At 52.8% G+C, this 20,141-nt stretch overlaps 1 protein-coding gene across 2 annotated transcripts in view; it reads right to left on the bottom strand.

The window, feature by feature from the left end:
• Window positions 1-5,731: 5,731 nt before the first annotated feature.
• The window catches only part of GAS2L1 (growth arrest specific 2 like 1), a 34,030-nt gene continuing 19,620 nt past the window's right edge, over window positions 5,732-20,141 (bottom strand). For both annotated transcript variants that reach the window (XM_006265844.4, XM_019493767.2), the window contains exons 3-6: window positions 18,855-18,962; window positions 14,391-14,487; window positions 13,512-13,914; window positions 5,732-8,385 (exon numbers count right to left, since the gene is read on the bottom strand). In XM_006265844.4, the coding sequence (XP_006265906.3) occupies window positions 6,666-8,385; window positions 13,512-13,914; window positions 14,391-14,487; window positions 18,855-18,962 (2,328 nt within the window). In that variant the 3' untranslated portion in view covers window positions 5,732-6,665. The remainder of the gene's footprint in view (window positions 8,386-13,511; window positions 13,915-14,390; window positions 14,488-18,854; window positions 18,963-20,141) is intronic.

The following is a 20,141-nucleotide window of genomic DNA, read 5'->3' as shown; positions in this document are numbered from 1 at the left end:
CTTGATCTGCCTGCAATTCCCAACCCCAGGATGGGCAGTGCTAATGAAAGGCCTATCGCTGTAGTGGGGCACAAGTGGGCTGGGAAGAAGCCCTTCTCCATCCTGGTGAAGAAGAGTTGGAAATGCGGGTGCCTGGAGTGCTCAGCCGAGTACAACTGCCACATCCTCCTGACTTTCAAGGAGCTGATGTGTAGTGTCCTGGCCAGAGCCTACAAGCGCAACCACTTCACCAGGTGCCTGCAGGAGGTGTTGCACATGAACTGATGCCACACTTAGACACAACGCTGGCTGGGGTGGGGGGAGCTCCCTCTGCTCCAGGGACTAGGAAGGAACAAGTTGAGAACTAGCTACCTGTGTCCACCTGACATGGACCATCCACGCAGAGGGGACCCTTTGGCCATCACCTCTCCTCCCTGTTGCCCATGGTTCTGGTGCACAAGGACGTGTCTCTGGTTACCAGCTCTCTACCTTCTCAGGAACTGAGCACATGATGCAGTTTCAGAGCAAATGGTAATTGGGCTGGTCATGACCTAAGAGTTAACTGTGGTGTTTGTTGTTTCAACCCCTGGCCAGTGAGGTTGGTGTGGGGGTGAGTAGGACTGAGGGGGTGTGAGAGGATGCTTTCCTGGATGAAGCAGATAATGGAGGAGATGGGTTCTTCCCAGGCTTGTGTCTGTAGTCCGCACCCCTGCACACCAAGACACATACAGGACATGGCACAGATACAGGCCAGGTCCATGGGCAGAGGGAGCTACCTCAAGCCAGGCAAAGTCTGGCAATTCCTAGCAGCCAGGGCAGGTGCTGTTCCCTGCTATGAGTGAACTGACTGTTGCCACTGGTGCGACTGATACATACAAGTTGATGCTCCCCTCTAAACCCATGTAGCAGTCACAATTTCCAGGGTGAACCCCAGTCGGGTTGATGGGCAAAATCCCCTCAGGCCTTCTTTTCAGTGATCTTGGGTTTTGTGACCCGAGCCAAATACAGTCCGTGTTGGTTGATACCTTTCATCTGGGGATGAACTCAATTCTTTTTAATGTTTGTTTTCACTTTGGCAGCGACAATCTCAGTACTTTTCACTCCTCTCTCCATTGTCTCCCACTCTTGGGTCCCTCTCATGGAAAATAGAGGAGCGGGGCCAAGGGAACAGAGCGTGTCCTCTCAGGGCTATGTGGGTGGCAGACACACATGTCCTGCTCCCAGCTCAGTGTGGCTCTGTGCCTTGTATGCAACTGTGCTTTAACAGGCTTCAGGGTGGGCTTTATCTGGGGCCTTCTTCTGCGCTGGGGTTACTTCCCTGGCAGCTGATGCCCATGAGAGGCTCTCTCGCCTCAGCCTGGCTGGTGCAGAAGACGTTCTCTGCTGGACAATGATGTAGCTGGCCAAGCCTCTGCTGCGGTTCTGGCTGTGGGCAGCAAGAACTTGCACTCCAGGAAACACTCAGCAAAGATGAAGGTAAACTCTCTAGTTAGAGGCAAGACATGGGTCTTGGGGAAGAGCTGTGGGGTGGAAGGGAAAGAGCCATCTAAGCAGTAACAGATCTTTTTCCCAAGTGTCTTTGATCTAGATTGGGCCCTTATGGCCATCAGGTATCAGTGCCTGCCCAACAGGAGGGAGTCTGACCCAAGGGAGGAGTGACTCAGCTTTTTGCCCATCAACCCCAGGCTCAGCTGAGCAGAGGTAGTTTCAAAGAGTGCTTAGCTGCTGGCTCTTAAGGACCATATTCATCCCGTTGACAGACTGCTTGAACCAGGCTCAGTCCAGGTATCCCTAGCACTGCACTCACCACCAGTGCCAGGAACGCACTTCCCTACATCCCATGGATGAGGAGTGCTCCTATCATTCCCACAGGGAGCCCAGTCCTGATTGCCATGGCGTGGAGAGCAGGGTCTGATGGCCAGACCCAGGAGATGGCCTAGTTCCTCAGGGGCCTGCAGTGACTGGTGACTGAGTTTTACATCGTGTGAGATTTTAAACTGGATTTTCTACTAAAGGCAATTCACTATTCTTGGATACCATACCAGGCTCCCAAAGCTGCACCTCCAGGCAAATGAAAGCCAATAAAGACCAATAAGTACATGTCATCTGCTCCTGCGGGTGGGGCATGGGAGGGGGTTGCACTTCCTTCCGGAGCTGTGCCGTGCTGCAGGTGAGGGAGGTGAACCTTGCTCCTCCTAAGCCAAAGGCAGCTCTTTTGAACCATGCCCTGCACTCTTCCCAACACCGGCTGCCAGGGCAACCTGGGAAGGGGGCTGGCTGTCAGCACTGAGCACCCCATGTCCATGGCAGAAGGCTGTCATTAGCTGCCAACGCCTCACTCCCCACTGGTTCTGGAGCCCAGGGGGTGAGGGCCATTGCTGTTCGCTCCCGCTTCTCCCTCTCCTCCTCCCTCCTCACTGAATTCAGCTGTGGAGAAAAGAGGGGAGAGCAGCAGCAGCGCTCAGCCCCTGGGCTCCAGGGCTGCATGAAGGCAGGGGCTCTGGCCAGAGAGTTCAGAGCTCACTGTACATGTGGAGCCACAGTACGAGCTGCACTGACAGGCTGGGGATCTGAGCCCATACAACTAAGGGGGGGTGCGACAGCACTTGCAAACCCACCTGGATTCACCCCTGCCCCCCACCCTTCAGGGATTCCTGCAGGGGCATGTGCTCCTGTGGCTTTGGGGAAGATCATGTGGCTCTTCCCAGACTCATGAGCAGATGTTGGCCTGAGTTTCAGGGGAGCAGTAAAGTTGCTTGGCTGACTGCAACATCCCCAACTGCCCTGCCATAATACAGCCACTTCTTGGGTGCGACTTCACAGTGCACTTCCACATGCCAGAAGCTTTAGGATAAGAGTGTGCTTTTCAAAGCCTGGTAAAGAGAGGCCAAATGCAAGTCCCAGGGAAATTTGGCTTGTCCCACTTCCTGCACAGGTCTGCTCTTGATCCACTGGGTGCCCTTGGTAGCAGGCCCATTCCAGGAAAAACTATTTGGAGACTTGCACTCAGTTCAGCTCCCCAAGTGGGACAGGGATTATTTTTTTACTGTAGTTCTCAGTTGTGGCCAGCAGAGAGCACGGTTCCTTGTGCCAGGATCAGCATGCGGCTCCATTTCTGCTTCCCGCTTCCCACCGGTAAGGAAGCAGCTGCCTGTCACTGAAAATACTGGGCCTGCAAAAAACAGTCTTGAAAAAACTCAGGGACATTGTGAGAGGGATCTTCTGGGAGATAAGTCTAATGGGAAAAGGAGTCCAGGACAGTGGGCTGTACCTCAAAGAGACATTATTAAAGGCAGAGGAGAAAGCTATCCAAATTCAAAGGAAGGATAGGAAACACAGTGAGACCAGATGGGCTAAATAGTGAACTCTTCAGTGACTTGAAACTGAGAAAGGAACCTCACAAAAAGTGGTAACTTGGCTATATTACTAGGGATGAGGATAAGATCACAGCATGGGCGTGGAGGAAGGAAATCAAGAAGGCTAAGACACAAATTGAGATAGAGCTGGCAAGGGACAGTAAAAGTAACAATAAGCAGTCTGGAGTATGTGAGAAATGAAAGGAAGACCAAGGAAAGCATAGGTCCCTGACTGACTGGAAAGGAGAGCTAATAATGGGTGGTACAGAGAAGGCTGAAGTGTTTGATGCCCTTTTTTCCTTCACAAAAAGGTCAACTATCAGATGAAAAAGCACAGTTAGCAGCAAAGAGTGGGGGAAACACTCAGCCTACAGTAAAGCAGGAGCAAGTTATGGATTGCTTTGACAAGTGGGATGTTCTCAAAGTGTTGGGAACATCTTAGAGTCCTGAAGCTAAGAATGAGATATTCTATTTCTAAGCACCTAGAAGATAAAAAGGTCATATAAGAAGAGCCAACATAGGTTTGTCAGGAGCAAACCACACTGAATCAACCTGATTTCTTTCTATGACAAAGCTTTATAGATGGGGAGGAGCAGTGGATGTGATGCACCTCAATTTCCATAAGGCTTTTGACATGTCTCCTATGACATTTTCATAAGTAAGCCAAGGCGAGGATTCAAAATGACTGTGATGAACTGGGAAAATGATCTGGATAAATCAGATGAAATTCAGTAAGGACACACGCAAGGACAAGTTGCATGCAGGGCAGAACTGTCAAATGCACAACTAGAAATTGGGAAAGAAGTGCAAGCTTGCAGAAAAGGACCTGGGGATTACAGTGGGACTGCAAGTTCAATATGAGTGTACTACTGCAGCACAAAAAGCAAATGGGTGTATTAACAAAAGCATCACATGTAAATCACAGGAAGTGATTGTTACACTCTGTCAGCACCAGTGAGGTCTCACCTGGAGTCCTGTGCTCTCTTCCAGGCATCACACTTCAAGAGAGACATGGGCAAATAGGAAAGAATCTGTGGGGGGGGTACAAGGGCTTAGTGATCTAGGAAGTGTGACACAGGAGGAAAGGTTGGAAGAGCTGAAATTATTTAGTCTGGAGAAGAGAAGATAGGCTGATGACAGCCTTCAAATACAAAATGGACTGTTACTAAGAGGATGCAGATTGATTGTTTCGTGTCCACAAGAGACAGGACAAGAAGTAACGGACTCAAATTGCAACAAGGACAATTTAGGTTGGATCCTAGGAAGATCTTTTTCACGCTGCGGGTGGGTAAGCACTGGTTAAGTTAACTGTCGTGGAATCTCCATCTTTGGAAATGTTTAAGTGCAGGTTAGATGAGCACTTGGCTGGGCTGGGTTAGACAGGGCTGATCCTGCCTTGAGGGGATTGGATTAGGTGTGACCTCCTGAGGTCCCTTCCACCCCAATTGTTTTATGCCAGGTGGTCTGGTGGTGGTTTGCTGAGGGTCAGACCCTCCCAGTACAGCTGAGAGGAGAGAGCAGACTCATCAGCTGACTCAAGTCACTCTGACTCTGGCTCGGTTAGCAGGGCACAGGGACATTCCCCCTCAACAAAGAGACCAGGGTGGTTTGATGGTGGGAGCTCCAATAAGTTTGCGGAAGGAGTCACAGGGCAAAAGCTTGTTTCATAGTTTCATAGTTTTTAGGGTCGGAAGGGACCAGAGCAGATCATCAAGTTCGATCCCCTGCCATGGTGGGAAAGAGTGCTGGGGTCAAACGACCCCAGCAAGGTGTTCATCCAGCCTCCTTTTAAAGACCCCCAGGGTAGGAGCCAGCACCACTTCTCTTGGAAGTTGGTTCCAGATCCTAGCCGCCCTGACTGTGAAGTAGCACCTCGTGATGTTTAGTCTGAATCTACCCTCTGCCAGCTTGTGACCCTTATTTCTTGTCACTCCTGGTAGTGCTAGGGGGAACAGGGACTCCCCCAGTGCCTGCTGGTCCCCTCTGACCAGTTTGTAAGTGGCCATTAGATCCCCCCTCAGCCTTCTTTTGTGGAGGCTGAACAGGTTCAGGTCCCTTAGCCTCTCCTTGTAGGGCCTGCCCTGCTGTCCCCGGATCATGTGAGTGGCCCTCCTCTGGACCTGCTCCATGTTGTCCACATCCCTCCTGAAGTGCGGCGCCCAGAACTGGACACAGTACTCCAACTGCGGCCTGACCAGTGTCACATAGAGGGGGAGGATCACCTCCTTGGACCTGCTCGTGATGCATCTGTGGATGTATGACAAGGTACGGTTGGCCTTCCTGACTGCATCCCCACACTGTTGGCCCATGTTCATTTTGGCATCGTGGGCTTACCCTAGGGCCCATTTTCTCCATCTCTTGAGATGTACAAATCAGACCAGACGGCGGCAGCGATCTCACATCATTAGTTTTTACTGTCTCAGTTTAGAAAGCTCATTGGTCAGTTCCACATCTGCATTCCTAGGGCTGAGGCTGGACACTGAGGGAAGCAGCAGTCTAGGCAAAGGAATGATATATACACAGACACTCCAAGAAGTCTATATAAATACAGATGTTATTAACACACATACAGTATGTCAAGGATCAGCTAACGCTAGGAGCCCCAGCTTACTGGATGTCCTGCCAGAATACAACAAAAATGTGCAATACAGTTCCCTACCTCTCCTCCAAGCCCCCAAAGTCAATACAGATGACTTAGAAACATTAAACTCCTATTGCCTTCTACTGCTCCACTCTGCACACGTCTCCTGGCAGAGAGCTGCTCTGCCCAACTGCTCAGCACTTGGAGATATGCCTCCCCACCCCTTCACCATCCTTAAAGGGTAGCCACTGGGCTCTGGGCCCATGAACAAGTTGCTTGGGGGTTCACAAGGCTGAAAGACTGGTAGTGCTCGGACTCAGTGGGAGCTCAAGTTCAACCTCTGAAGGTTAAAGCAGCCTTGATCCAAGACCAAGGAAGGTCTAAGATGTTTCACTTTTTTTCCCCTCTTCCACCCCTCCCCAGGAATCCAGGGCTCGAGGCTGTGTCCCTAAAACACAGCACTTGTAAGACCTAAATTAAAATAAGATGAAACAAGAGCCTCCTACTACTCTGCCTTGTCAGAGCTCGGGCTCTGGCCTCTATGAACAGAAGCTCCACCTGGAAGTACCTTCAAAATAAAAATCTCTGGGACATCTCACCGCCAACAGTAGCAGCAATGCCAGTGTCACAACAGGAACACACCCAAGGCAGCAGGTTTGGGACAGGAAGATCTGAAAGCAGCAATGGGGAATGCTACAGGCTGGTCCCGTCATCTTGAATGGGTACCACTAATCCCTCACCCGAGGCCCTCATGCCCATGCATCCTCATCCAGCCCTCCTGGCTCTGTCTGGCCCTGGGGTGGCTCCATGAAGGAGGAGAAGACATTGTGAAAGACTCTCCAGGGCTTGTGCTCCACTGGGCGCTTGGAAGGGCTCCCCTTGGGTGAGGTGCTCCCTGCTGGGGACTTGTCTGCTATCTTGTAGCTGAGGGGCGTGGGGATCTTGGAGGGCTTCTTATCTGGCTGAGTGTCAACACGTGGCTTGGCCTTGGGCCTCAGCTTCAGTTTATAGATGGAAGGCACTCGGTCTGGTTTCTTCAGGTACTTCTTTTGCCTCAATACCACTTCCTGAGTCTCGGATGCATCTAGTGTCCCATCTAGGGATATCTCCCCAGGAGGGCCCTCCTCGGTTTCTGTCAGCTCATCCTCCATGTCATCAGCCATGAGCAGCCCCAAGTCTGTGTCAGAGCTGCCCACCTCCAAGATATTCAGGGGAGCATCTGTACCCAGTTTGGAGACTTCTGCCCCTTCCTGCCCTTCCAGGACATCATTCAAAGCTGTGTAGTAGTTACTTTCATCAGATGAACTTGAGAGTACAAGCTTTCTCCGGCACAGTGTTGGCTCCAGGGCCACCTGGGAGTCCCAAGAAGAGCCGTTCTGGAGCTCAGCAGGGGCCATGCTGCAGTCTGGGGCCCAAGGGCGCTGGGACACAGGGTTCCTCCTGGGTTCATCTTTGGGCCGCTCGCTGAAGGCTACTGGGAAGCCATGCTTGCAGAAGAAGCTGAGGGAGGAAGAAGAGGAGCTGGAGGAGCAGTAGGCTGAGTCAACAGCTGCTTGGTCTGGCGTGGTCTGCTGGAGGCGGGTAGTGTCGCAGGGACGGCCCAGGGGCTCAGCCTCCTCCCCATCCAGCTCCATTAGCTGGGAGTTGGCCAGGAACTCCTCCTCCAGGCGCTGGTAGAGCTGCTGCTCCTGGCTGGGGTCCAGGCACAGGGGGAAGCGGAAGCTCTTCGCCAGCTCCTCCAGGTCCTGGTGGAAGTTTTCAGACAGCTGCCTCGATGGCAGGGGCTCCCTGGCCAGCCGCTCCTGTGCTGGGACCCTGGCTTCAACCTCTGGCCCCTGCCTCTGCCTCAGCTGCTGCTTCCTGAGTCTGGGGGTTTGCTGTGGCACCCGGGGCAAGTGCTCTGCCATCTTGCTGGTGGGAAGCGAAGCCCTCCGGGGGATTGGAGTAGGGCTCTGTGACAAGACCCGAGGAACTTGCCTGGGAGCTGGGCTCATGGTCCTGGGCGTGACTCTGCCTGAGACTCTGATGTTCTCCTTCAGCTCCTCAGCCCGTGTCCAGGAGTGCTGCCCGTCCTTGCCGCGGCTGATGAGCAGCACAGGCTCCCCACCGCCCCTGCCCTGGCTGTGTGCTCGGGGGGCTGGCTTGCTGGGCCGGCTCGGCCTGCTGGAGAGACGAGAGCGGCCCCGCTCCTCTGGCTCCACTTTCGTGGGCCCTGGAGCTGGCTTTGTCCCTGAGAAGGTGCCGCGGTCCCGCGACTGGCTGCGGCTTGACGGCTGCCTCTTGGGGGCCTGGGGCCTGGCCCCTCCCTCAGTCACGCACCTCCCAGCTTCCCTCCTGTGCAGACTGAGAGGGCCACTGCTGCTGTCTTCACCGCGCTGCCGACCCAGGATGCCGCTCTGTGCAGACGATGCTGAGGAGTCGCTGTCTCCAGAATAGCGCCGGATTCTGGGAGGCAGCTGGTCCCGGGGCCTGGAAGACAGGGGAGCACAAGGACAGGATGTCAGGGCCATGTGTAAGCAGGGGGAGACACATGGAGACCATACTCCTCGCTGGCCACCACAGGCTTCTCCCCAGATCCATGGGCTGCTCTAGGGGGAGGTCACAGCACCCCCAACCCACCCACATAGATCGTAAGCATTAGCCAGAGCCACATGGTTGGGATCCAGGCTCCCCTCCCCAAAACTGGGGGCACTGGGATCCCAAGGCTTGCTTTCATTGCTCTCCTGAAGGCAATGTAGCCCTGGGCAGGCAGAGCAGGGCCAGGGCCATGCACTGAGCAGGCTTCAGCCCAGGTTACATGTTTCCTTCCCAGCTGCAGAGAGGTGTGGAAGAAAGTCCAGGCACTCCTGGTGGTGACAGGCTTCTGAACCCAGACCAGAGAAGTGGTCCTCTACGGGCACTTGACCAAATAGCAAAGGGCCCCAACAGCCTGCTTCGACCAGTTCATCTCCTGCTTCAGGTATGCCCTGCAAAAGACCAGCAACCTGCTCACAGTCAGGCACTTGGACCCCACAGTTGACAGCTGTATTAAAATGTGGCTGAGTGAAATGTACTGGGTACCACAGGAAGACAGAAGAAGATGACAAGAAAGAAATGGTGGACCTCATATGGTGGAGAAGGGACCAGCATAGACTTTTCAGAGGCAAACCCTCTGAAGAGAACATCGAGGAGGACAATGGTGAGGACAGTGATGACGATGATGAGTAAAAGTACTGGACTGGTGATAGGTGTGCAGGTGCACGGTGCAAACTGTGTAACGGGACTAAGATAGTTTAACTGTCAAGTGTGTTTTGGTCTGTCAGGTGAACCACAGTCATCACTTGATGGGTTGTTAAAGGTACAGTTATTTATATATAGAGAAATAAATATGTTTGCAAAAAAAAAAAGTTTCCTTCCCAGCCGCAAGCGGCAGCGCCTGCAGCTCTTCCCCGCGCGGCCCTGCAGAGGGCAGGCTCCTGCTAGGAAAACCCCCCAGGCCACCGCCTCCCCGGTCCATTTGCAGGAACATTTTTTTCTTTGGCTGTTGCCTCCCACCCTCCCCTCTGCAATTAGTCACATCTCCCATTCACAAGCTGGAGGCCAGGGCCCTGCCTTTCCGCTCCACATCATCAGGCTCTGCTCTGCACTCTGTTCTCAGGAAAGAAAAGCCCAAATCGCTACGCGGAATAACATCCCCGGGGGGACCAAGATCCAATCTCTGTAGCTGATTCCCCCCATCCATTACTATCACGCAGCCCTCTTCAGTCCCTGCAGCATTCAGCGCACCAAGGTGCTTGCCTTTCCCCTTGCTCTGTGATCTGGGTCACAGGCATTTCCTAGCCCTGTTTACCAGGGGGCACCGGCACATGAGTCATTTGACCTAAACATGGCCTAGTGAAGCCTCCTGGGGATAACGGTTCTTCTGGCGTGGATTAGTACCTGCCGAGGTGTTGGGGCTTAATGCCCATTTTATGGAAATGGGAGGCTTCTCCCTCCCTTGTTCCTGCAGCCATATGGCTGAGGGCAGGAGAAACTCGGGCATACAAACCCCAAGCCTCCAGGCTTGGACCTGCATGTATAATGCCTTCCAACTGCTGAAGCTTCCTTAGCCTAACGAAGGGTTTTTGAACCCGAAAGCTTGCTTAATAACTATTCTCCAACTATTTGGGTTGGTCTAATAAAAGATATCAAATTCACCCAAGGAACCTTGTCTGCCTAATGCCTTCCAAAACACTCTGGAAATATCTGAAGCCCCTGGTGGGGGTGGAGGATGTTTGCTGGTCGCAGGGCCACTTAAGGTTCTGGGCAGACTCATGGATTTGGACTTGATTTGGCTTGGAACATGAAAAATTTCTTTAAAAAAAAGAGGAAAAAAGCTTCCTGGGGGGAACCTTACTCACTGCAACTTCCCAGTTTCTGATTCCTCGAGCGCAGCACCGAGTCCCTGGCATTTCCTATTCCTCCCTCATGTCCTGACCCAGGCAGCTAGCAGCACACATGACCTCTGTCTGTACCACCTGTGGGGGCCACAGGCTCAGGGAGTTCAGAGGTTTTTATGGCTAACAAATGCCTCTCACTCAGCAATCTCCAGAGCCTTATGTATATCACAGGAGCATCCAACCCAAATTTGGGGCCCTCATTGGCCAGGAAATGGACGTAAACTTAGCAAGACAGGTCCTGTCTCAAGCAACTTACAGGTTAAACAGGCAGCAGAAAGGGGACATGGAGGCAGAGCAAGGTAGTGTGTCTTGCATAAGGTGGCAGCCGGATCTGCAATGTGGGCAGGGCAGCAGCAGAGGCAGATGCCATCCTTGGATCCTCTGTAATTGGGTGCCCACGGCTAGTGCCCAAATCGCTCACTGCTTATTACACTACTGAACAGCTGAGCTGGGGACAAGACCAGGTTTCCTGAGTCCTAACTTAGCTTCCTGTCTATGAAACGACAGTGCTAGACCTGCTAAGAGTAATGGCTGCCACCTGTATGTTCCAAACTCCCCCTGGCCATTAAGTACTCCCATCTACTGACCCACTTTCATCAAACAGGGCTTGCTTTTCCAATCCAAAGGACAGCACCTCAATAGGCCTAGTTGTTCACATCAGCTGTCTTTGAGCTCCACAACCCCGCACTGCTGACTGGCACGTAAAGTATTTTTATCCCACATTCATAGAACTATTTCCAAAATAGCTCAGCCAGTGCTCCTCAGGCTTGCCAAAAATGTTTGCATTTGAGCTGGAAAAAAAAGTCAGTCCAGCAGGAATTAGGAGCAGGAGAAAGTTCCTAGAACAGTGACAAGGAAGAGGTGGCAAGACAGTGAGTGGCAGTAGGGCCACATCTTGCAGAGTGCACCTAGGTCAAGGGTGGCCAACTTGTGGCATGGGTGTCACAAGTGGCACAGGCAGCCTCTGTGTGTGACGTGGCAGATCAAGGGGGGCGGGACAGGCAGCACAGTGGCAGATAGAGCAGGAAGCAGAAAGCAGAGCAGCAGACTGAGCCAGGGAAGGGGATCAGAGTGGCACTCGGAGATGGTGAAGGACTAATTTGTGATATGCCTGACAAAAAGGTTGTTCTCCCCTTGATCTAAGTGATACTGAAAAAAGGATCTCCAAGCTACAGCCTGGATCATGCCCACCTCCCTCTGAGTTACATAAAGCCACTTGGTGTAACTATGTTAATGCATAAATACTGCACATACAGCACAAAAACTAAGGAGTGAACAGGAAGCAGCAGGCTGATCCCATATAACACTGATAAAGGAGAACTAATAATACATCCCCCAGAAGAATGGGCTTGTGGCCTGGCTGGGCTCAGGCAGGGACCTGGCTTGGTTTTGTGATGCCATAAGCTCAATGGGTCCCTGTTGTGAGTCTTGTTAAGGGCGTATCTTGCCCTTTGGGCTGAACCCAGTAGTCAGGGGCCAGAGAATGGTACTCCCAACCTTAAGCATTAAACATCATGAGACTGGACCAAGCATACCAGGACAATTGTCTTAGAAGTCAAGAGATGCTGAGAGGAAATACAGTAGGCCTGTCTCTTTGTTTGCTGGTGTTGAGTCTTTCGAGGTCACACTTTCCAGCTTGTGTCTGCTGGCTTGCTAGCTTAAAATGAAAGGCCAAGACTGTCACCTACTCAGGACTCCGGGGGCTGGGGCTCTCTGGAGAAACACCAAACACAGGGAGAGCAATACCTGAACAGGACCACCCAGAGGGCTGGATCTTCCTACACTCCCAGTCTCCCTGTTCCTTAGAGGCACGTTGGTGCCCAGGGTCCTAGTCTCCTCCTGTCCTGGGAACGCAAGATCCTTCAGCCTTCTGCCCTTTGATGGAGTGGGCAGACAGACACTCCCAGACCCCTCTGCAGCGCAGGCCAAAGGGGGAGGGTTTGAATGACCTCCTTGTGCACAGAGGGACACGGTGGCCTGACACTGCCTGTTCCAGACAGGACAGAAGGGGGAGATCAGGAAGTGGAGAAGAAAGCAGGACTCAAGGAGCAGGACTGAGGCAGATTCTGCTCCTTGAGGACAGCACATGCATGGGGGGGCTCCACACCCCAGGGGCCTGAATCCACATCCTAGCATCACAGCCCTATTCAGCACAGCCCAGGAGCCAAGGCATTTTGCTTGGCTTCAGAGCAGGACCCCGATCCCAGCCCTGCTCCACTCCCCCGCCAGTCCCAGCAGCCTGGCTGCCTCCTCCCTTTCCCAGCACTCAGTGGAGGACCGGGGAAGGGCGAGCAGGAGACAGAGGGCTGAAAGCAGGGGCTGGAGAGTGCCTCCAGTCCTGCCCAGGTCACCCCCTTACAGGGGGAGGCTCTGTTCCTCCCTAAGCATCTGGGCTTGGGTGCCAGGAGAAGTTGTTACAGTTTGGGAAGTGGTTGCCATGGCATCCCGGAGCCCGCCTCCCCCATCCTGCCTCTGTTCCCAGGGAGTGAGTCACTGGCCGGCCTCTGCTCACTATGGAAGCGTCTCTTCCTCTGGACGTGACTCAGGCAGCTGGGGGGATGGGTTTGCATCACCTTCCAGCACCAAGCCCCCCACTATCCCAGCCATGGACCCCCACCAAACATCTCCCCGCACTGCCCCCCGGACACTGGGGTGGCCACATCACCCCACCTGCACTCCACAAAGCGCCTTGCCCCAGGGTGGCCAGCAAAAGGCTTCCAGACAGAGGGGCCACACCTTCCTCTCCCAAGAGCATCCAGGTAGGGCTGGGCCCGCCCCAAGGGGCTCCCAGCCCTGGGCGCTAAGTGGCAAGACAGAGCCTACTGCACTTGGATGGTGCAGGGGGTATCCCTGCAGACAGATGGGGAGCAAATCCAGCCCCAGTTTGAGGGCCCTGGCACCACATCCAGAGGGGCACAGACCCCATTGCAGCAGGAAAGTGGGGTGCCCCTGGCCCTACTGCACTGGGCTTGAGGTGATCATCATGCTCACTACCTAGGAGGTCACTAAGCCATGGCTGTCCCTTGGTGACAACCTGGGGCGAGGGGGATCATAGGACACTTCCCCACCAGCCCTCTCCCAGGTCAGGTCCCTTTGTCAGAATGTGCCAGCCCCCCAGAACTGCTGGGCCAAGGCAGCATGGGCTGTGCCCACTTAGCATCACTTGCCAGACGCTACCTGAGAGTAGTTGAAGCTTGTGGCTCAGATACGTTGCAGTTGGGAGGTGCTGCAGGGACCCTCGAGGGGCTGCATGAACTCTGGACGGAGGCAGGGATGTTTCCTGGCCGTGGCGGGAGTCCCTCCTGCCTGGCGCTCAATGCCGCACTGGAGTTCTGCCTCGGGGCGTCCAGTCGGGGGGGCAGGCCACACCGGTCTGTCTTGGCATGAGCTGAGTCCCCGCCTGTTGAGGGCCGCTTATCCCCTGAGCGCAGGGGCTCTGCAGGCCGGTAAGGGTTCAGCATCCCTTCAGAGCGGCGCTGGGAACTGGGGCTGGCAGCCCGTGGGCTGGGGGAAAAGTTCCCAGGAGACGCCACCTTCTGCGGGGAGAAGCCCAGAGCTCGTGACTGTGTCAGTCGATGAGCTGGAGAAAGAGCAAAACAGTGGGGTCAGAGCCAGGCAGGGCTCAGCCCTCAGGGCAGAGCTCGCTACGTGCCCAGCTAGGATCAAAGGCCCCCTCCTCCTCTTCTCCCATTCCCTTCCCCATGGGGCTGCCAGCTGCCTGCCTCCTCTGCAGTCTCCTACACAAGGAGGGCTGTGTAGGTACAGGCAGGAGAGGCCTGGAAGCCACGATCACAGGTAACAGGGACAGGGTTCCCCTGGGAAGGGAGCTCTCAGGGCTGATGGCATCAAGGACCCTCAATAAGCCACAATGAGGCACCGCTGCAGTTCTGCACAGCTCTCAGCTTGGCATAAGCCAAATCTGCTAGCTGCTAAAGCAGGGGACAGTAGCCAGCCCAGGGCACCCAGCCCTGTTCCAACAAGTCTCCTCACACAAGACCCCCCTTACAAAGGGACTCAGGTGAGGTTTCTGGGTGAGCCCCCACTCCACACACTTACACAGGGAGGCACATCTGCAGGGGTCGTGCTTGTCCAGGTAGTGCTCCAGGGTGTCCCACCCGCCGCCGACACGCACCATCACATGGCTCCTCAGCACCTGTTAGGGCACCAGAGAGATAAACACCCATCAGCATCCCTGGGGTGGGTGAAGGGAGGGTCACCCACCTGGTTACACCCACTGAGGTAGCCAGACTCTCCCTTTGCAGGTAAGCAGTGGAACTAGCCCCCCCCCGTCCCATGCCCCCCCTCCACCCCCCTTCCAGTAATACCATGCAACATAGAGTTCATGTTCCAAAGGAAACATTGCACTTGATGCTAAAATGAAGCCACTTCTGGGGCATAAAATTCCAGTGCACATTGGCTGGGTACAACATTGGGGGGTAGAAGTGCAGAACAATACTGTGCCCAACCAAAGGTGCACAATGGAATTTAGGGAGGTAGAATGCAACAGCTCAGGCTAAACTCTGGACAGGGCCCTGAAGGACATGACCCCTCTGCTTGGTCACACTGCAGTGACTATTCCCAGAGCTCTTTACATGCATCTCACTACTGAAATCTCTCTCTCTCACAATTGTAAGCCATTCCCCATTTTACAAATAGGGAAACTGAGGCATAACGTGAAGCTAAGTATATTGCCACAGGTTACACACAGCAAGGAAGTAGCACAGTCAGGATTAGAACTTGTGGTGGCACTGCTTGTGGGTACCTCTCACACAGCACAGTGCTGCCAGCAACATCAGAACAGGGTATTGAGCCAAGCCTGACTCACAGGGTTCCTTACTGAACCTGCAGCACTGCATCTATCAGCACCTGGCTTTCAATTCAAAGTGTCCCATCTGAACTTGGCCCAGGCCCAACTCTGCTTAGCTTGTGAGGCATGCTGTGAGTGCAGGCAGAGCTTGTTAGGGTTGCACAACCATCAGCTGAGCCACTATCAAAGCTCCCATGGTTAACTATGAAGCCTTACGGAAAATAACCCTGCGCATGTTATTAGGCACTGTTCTTCCCCCCCGTCTGTGTTGCAAGGAGGGACAATTGTTCAGTGTAAGCATTCACATCCTGCAGCTCCTGCCCCAATTGAGGTCCCCATCCTGTTTGAAGCCTCAGTGCTGGCTGCTGGGATGAGAAGCTGCTGATCTGAGAAGCCTTTGCTTCAAAAGTGATGTGCAATAGCCTGCAGAAGCAGGTTCCAGGGCCTTGGCTCACAGGTCACTGCTGGGCCCCTATTGTCTCCATCCCACTGCACTACATATCAGCCCTACTAGGGATGAGAAAAGCAAGACTGGAAGAGGAGCTGGGGGTGGTTAGCCTAAAGTCATAGGTGGCTTGGGATCCCTACCCTGGCTCCAAGCCCTATCCTGAACACTCATCACCAGGCCACACTTAATAGACTTCTCCTCACTTATCTGCTGAGACTTGAGTTCTGGGTCCTCAGCTGACCCTGCAGCAACAAGGATAGCTTTATGGTGGAGACACAGCACTGGGAATCAGGAGGTCTGTCTGGATTCCCAACTCTGCCACAGACCTCCTTTGTGACCTTGGTTAAATCACTCCACCTCTCTGTGTCTCAGTTTCTCCACCCATAAAGCAGAGATGACAACACTTCCCTTGGCCACAGGAAGGTTGTACAGATAAAACTAGTGAATTCACATGACAGATTTAATGATGGGCAGTGCACATGGGCCCAGGTGTCAAACAGACTGCATTCTCACCTCCCATCCTGACAGTCTACTCAAGGGGAAACTGGAGATGTAGATATACAGTCCTGAGTATAAGGGCTTCTGCAGAACAATTCTGCCAGAGCTAAAGTCCTTAATGACTCATCTTACATTCACCGTTTTTCTCTAAGGGAGCAAAGGTGCTGTTTTTCTGCAAACTCTAAGGAACAACGGGAGTTCAGAGCCTCCGGTGAGTCAACGCTACATAAGCATGTTGACTTCTGCACACAGGATGTGATACAAGGCTCTCCAGGAAGCGTCACCAGCTTTGCAAACTTACAGCACCCAGGGATCATTGGAAGATGAGATCTCCCCACCTCCCTGTATTCCAGTGGGCCTTTGTATCTGCTCTAAACTGTGACTCTGAAGATCCCCTCTTGGGGGACTTTCTTAAGACCGAGCAGAGTCTTGTGTGAAGCTCGGCATCTGGCTGCTAGGAAATCATTCCCAAACCCCGGCCTGAAAGTGCCCTGATATTTCAGACCCTTCCAATCAACACTCCATTCATGGGTGGGAGGAAGGTGGTGTGTCTGGACTTCAGACAGACAACAAAGAGACTGTGGGTAATTGGTCACAGAGAATGGGAAATTCTACCTGAAATTGGACCGCGTGAGCTTATCACTACAGGACAAGGCAGCTGGGTTCAGCCCATATAATGCAAGGTGTGAAGATAACATAATGATTAGTTAAATCCCGCACACAATCAGAATAAGCATCAAAGAACAGAAGGGACAGGGAAGGGAGGGAGCGGGATGAGATGGGGAGATGAGAGACAGTATGGTTTATTGGTTAAGGCACTGGATCGTGACTCACCAACTTGAATGCTATATCTGCCCCTGCCACTGATATGCCATTTGACTCCTGCCAGGTCCCTTAATCTCTCTTTGCCATTGTTTTCCTATCTGTAACAGGAGGATAACAATACTCATTTTCTGTTGTAAAGTGCTTTGAGAGTTATGACTATAAGAAGAGTTTACCTATCTAGGCCTCTTGTCTACACTAGGATTTAAGCTACTAGTGCAAAGCGTGTCTCCCCAAGCCAGTTCACCAGCAGCACAAATCCTATGGTAGACAAAATGCAAGACTCTGATAAGTGACAGGGGCTGAAAGATCAAATGACCATGTGAAACAGCAGCTTGAAAAGGGATACTTTGGAATCAAAATGGAAAGAGGAAAAGAGGTTTTGTTCTAACACTGATAGAGAGATGTTCGGGATGCTTAAAATGTTTTGTTGAAAACTAGCACAAACACACCCCTGTTGTATGTGCAGCAAAGTCTGAATGTGCAGCACGTGACAGTGAAACTGACCAACAAGCATGAAACTGACCAGCCTACTTCTCCTCAGGGTCCAAACTGAGGAAAATGCAAAAAAAGGGAAAAGTGTTTAAGATTCCCAGAGTTTTAGTGAGCGTAGGCCACGCTGTGCTCAGCTCTGTATAATGCCTGCAGGAAAGAAACCACTTAGAGCTCATGCTCTTTCAATAGAACAGACAAAGAGTAGAAGAAAAGGATTATCAACCCATTTTACAGATGGGAAACTGGGTCATAGCGAGATTCAGTGACCTGCACAGTCCCACAGGCAGAGCCAGGAATTTAACTCGGATCTCTTAATCCTCAGCATAGTGTCATACTCACAAGATCAGCGAAAGTCTCTGCATTTCCCCAATGGGTTCAAACTCTCAAAAGCAGGGAGGTGTCACATGGAGGAATTTGGCTTCTAAATGTAGGTAGCAGCAGATTCAACACTAGAATTCACCTCTGAACTGCAATTGCATGTGTTTGGTGAGAGTAGAGCCCACAGTGTGAGGAAGATGAAGGGAACTGGCCTCATGAGAGAACTGGCCATGTTTTCTTTTTTTGCACATTGGTTATGTACTTGTAGAGAATGAGATCCTGATGTGTTAGCTTCACAAGGCTTGGGTGTGTCTAGCCCTGATCCAGCCAGCTGTGACAGTCACTGGCTGAGCTACACAAAAGAAACCACCACAGCACCAACCATCAGCCCACCCTGCAGAGGTCTCAACTATTCCAAGCTGCTGAAATGAAGCTGCCTGTTCCCTGTATGCTAACATTTCTTCTCCCAGTGTCACCTCAGTTCAGCTCACAGCCACTTTTGACATCTCTGCAGACAACAACGTAACACAGGGGCAACATTAGGGGAGGCTGAGTGAAGACAGACTTTGTCACCATGCAAAACCAGTGGCATCTTTCCAGCTACTGCAGATCAAGTGATGGCTCAGGGTGGAGGATTTTGCCTTGCAAAGAACAGTGCCATGAATTATAAAGGGCTGAGAGATCCCATGACACAGATGAAATTTCAAGCGTCATCTGGATTCCTCCTCAGCCCCACAAGGAGCAGAGCAGAACGATAATGTTGAGAGGTTTATGGCTGCAATGTGCTGTGCAAATATTTGCAAACCCTCAACCTCAGCACAGGAAGGGGCCAGGTGTTACAATCCCCACTGTCGGCACTGCTTGTCACAATGCCAAGGAGCAAGTGGGTTAGCACTCAGGAGCTCCTGACTCCCAGTCCTGTGCTCCAGCCACCAGAAAATACTGCCTTTCCATTGAATGAAAGTCCCCCGTGCTGGTTAGGGTTCCCCCAGAAGGAAGGCTGGGGAAGGGAGGAGGGAGACGAGTAATCTATCATTGCTGGCAACCTGACAGCCTTCCCAGCACAGAACAGGGGAGGGAGAGGGAGAGTGGGGTGGGAGGAGGTAGGAAATGTGGCTGTGGAGGATCTTACTCGAACAAAGATCAGCGCGTTGGAGTCTCCCACTTTATATTTACCCTCTGAGACTTTGATCATGGGGAACTGAGAGGGGCAGGTGCAGCGGCCTAGGATCTCTCGCACCTAAGAGAAGGAAGAAAGGAAAAAAAGTTAAGGCTCAGCATCTCACACAGAAGAGACTCCCTAGAGCCCAGCACACAGCTGAACCCGGAGGTGCGCAAACCCCCACCCACACCCAGCACCAACCTTTCCTATGGCTGCATGCATAGGAGGACATGGAATGGCCCCTTGGGGGACCACGACCTGAGCCCAGCTGCACATGACTGACTGCTGCCCCACAGTGGGGAGTGACCTGGGCTGTATCTATGTGATCTGAGTGGACTCTCAAGATGGTGCCTGTGAGGAAAGGAAGCTGGACAGAGCTCTCTGCCTGCCTGGACTGAATTCTGGGAGGGATGCCCCTTGGCTGGGTAGCCATCTTCTATTAGATGAAAGGGTGTAGAAGCACAGAGAAGGACAGAATACACTGAATATCACAGGTGGCCCCCAGTGGCTATGTGTGAGGACTACAGGCTACTGCTGCTGCTACAGCACAGCAACAGATAGGGCAGGAAGCAAAAGACAGAGCAGGAGATCAGGCAGGGAACACAGAATAGGGAGCAGAAAGCACAGCAGTAGATTGGATAGGAGAAGAGGATCAGAGTGATGCTCGGGTAGGATGCTGAACTAATTTGTGCCATGCCTGCCAAACAGGTTGGCCCCTGACTTCTGCTAGAGGCAAGTTCGTCCCCACCCAAACCATCCCAGCCAGGTCTTTGTCTGACCCATTCCTAAAACTATATGACAGTGCTGTCATGTAGCTACAAGGCATGCAGCCAAAGCGCCCTCGCCTGCCACAGGTGAAGCTGAGGGATGAGGGCTGACAGTGTGCCACGCTGCAAAGGTTCTTAAAATGTATTCAAGAGATCAGGACTCTGAATCTCAGTTGTGACAGGTGCCTTTCCAACGCAACACATTCTCATTTGAGCCCTGTTCAGGCTGAAGGCCAGGAGTCCTCTTCTCCCAACACCTCCCCACAAGAGCTGCATGGAAGGGGCTGGGGAAGTCCAGGCTGGCTTGCGGTGGGCAGGAATCACCTTCAGGAAGAAAACTGAGTGGTCTCTGCCTTGGCAGCCTGGGACGATTCAAGACCAAATACCTCCCTCTCACCTAGACAAGAGAAGGTTGAGAGGCGACCTTGTGGCTGCCTATAAGTTCATCACGGGGGCACAGAAGGGAATTGGTGAGGATTTATTCACCAAG

The sequence above is a fragment of the Alligator mississippiensis genome, chromosome 10, assembly GCF_030867095.1.
Source record: "Alligator mississippiensis isolate rAllMis1 chromosome 10, rAllMis1, whole genome shotgun sequence".
Lineage (NCBI taxonomy): Eukaryota > Metazoa > Chordata > Crocodylia > Alligatoridae > Alligator > Alligator mississippiensis.
This window is presented reverse-complemented; position numbering and strand designations above follow the sequence as displayed.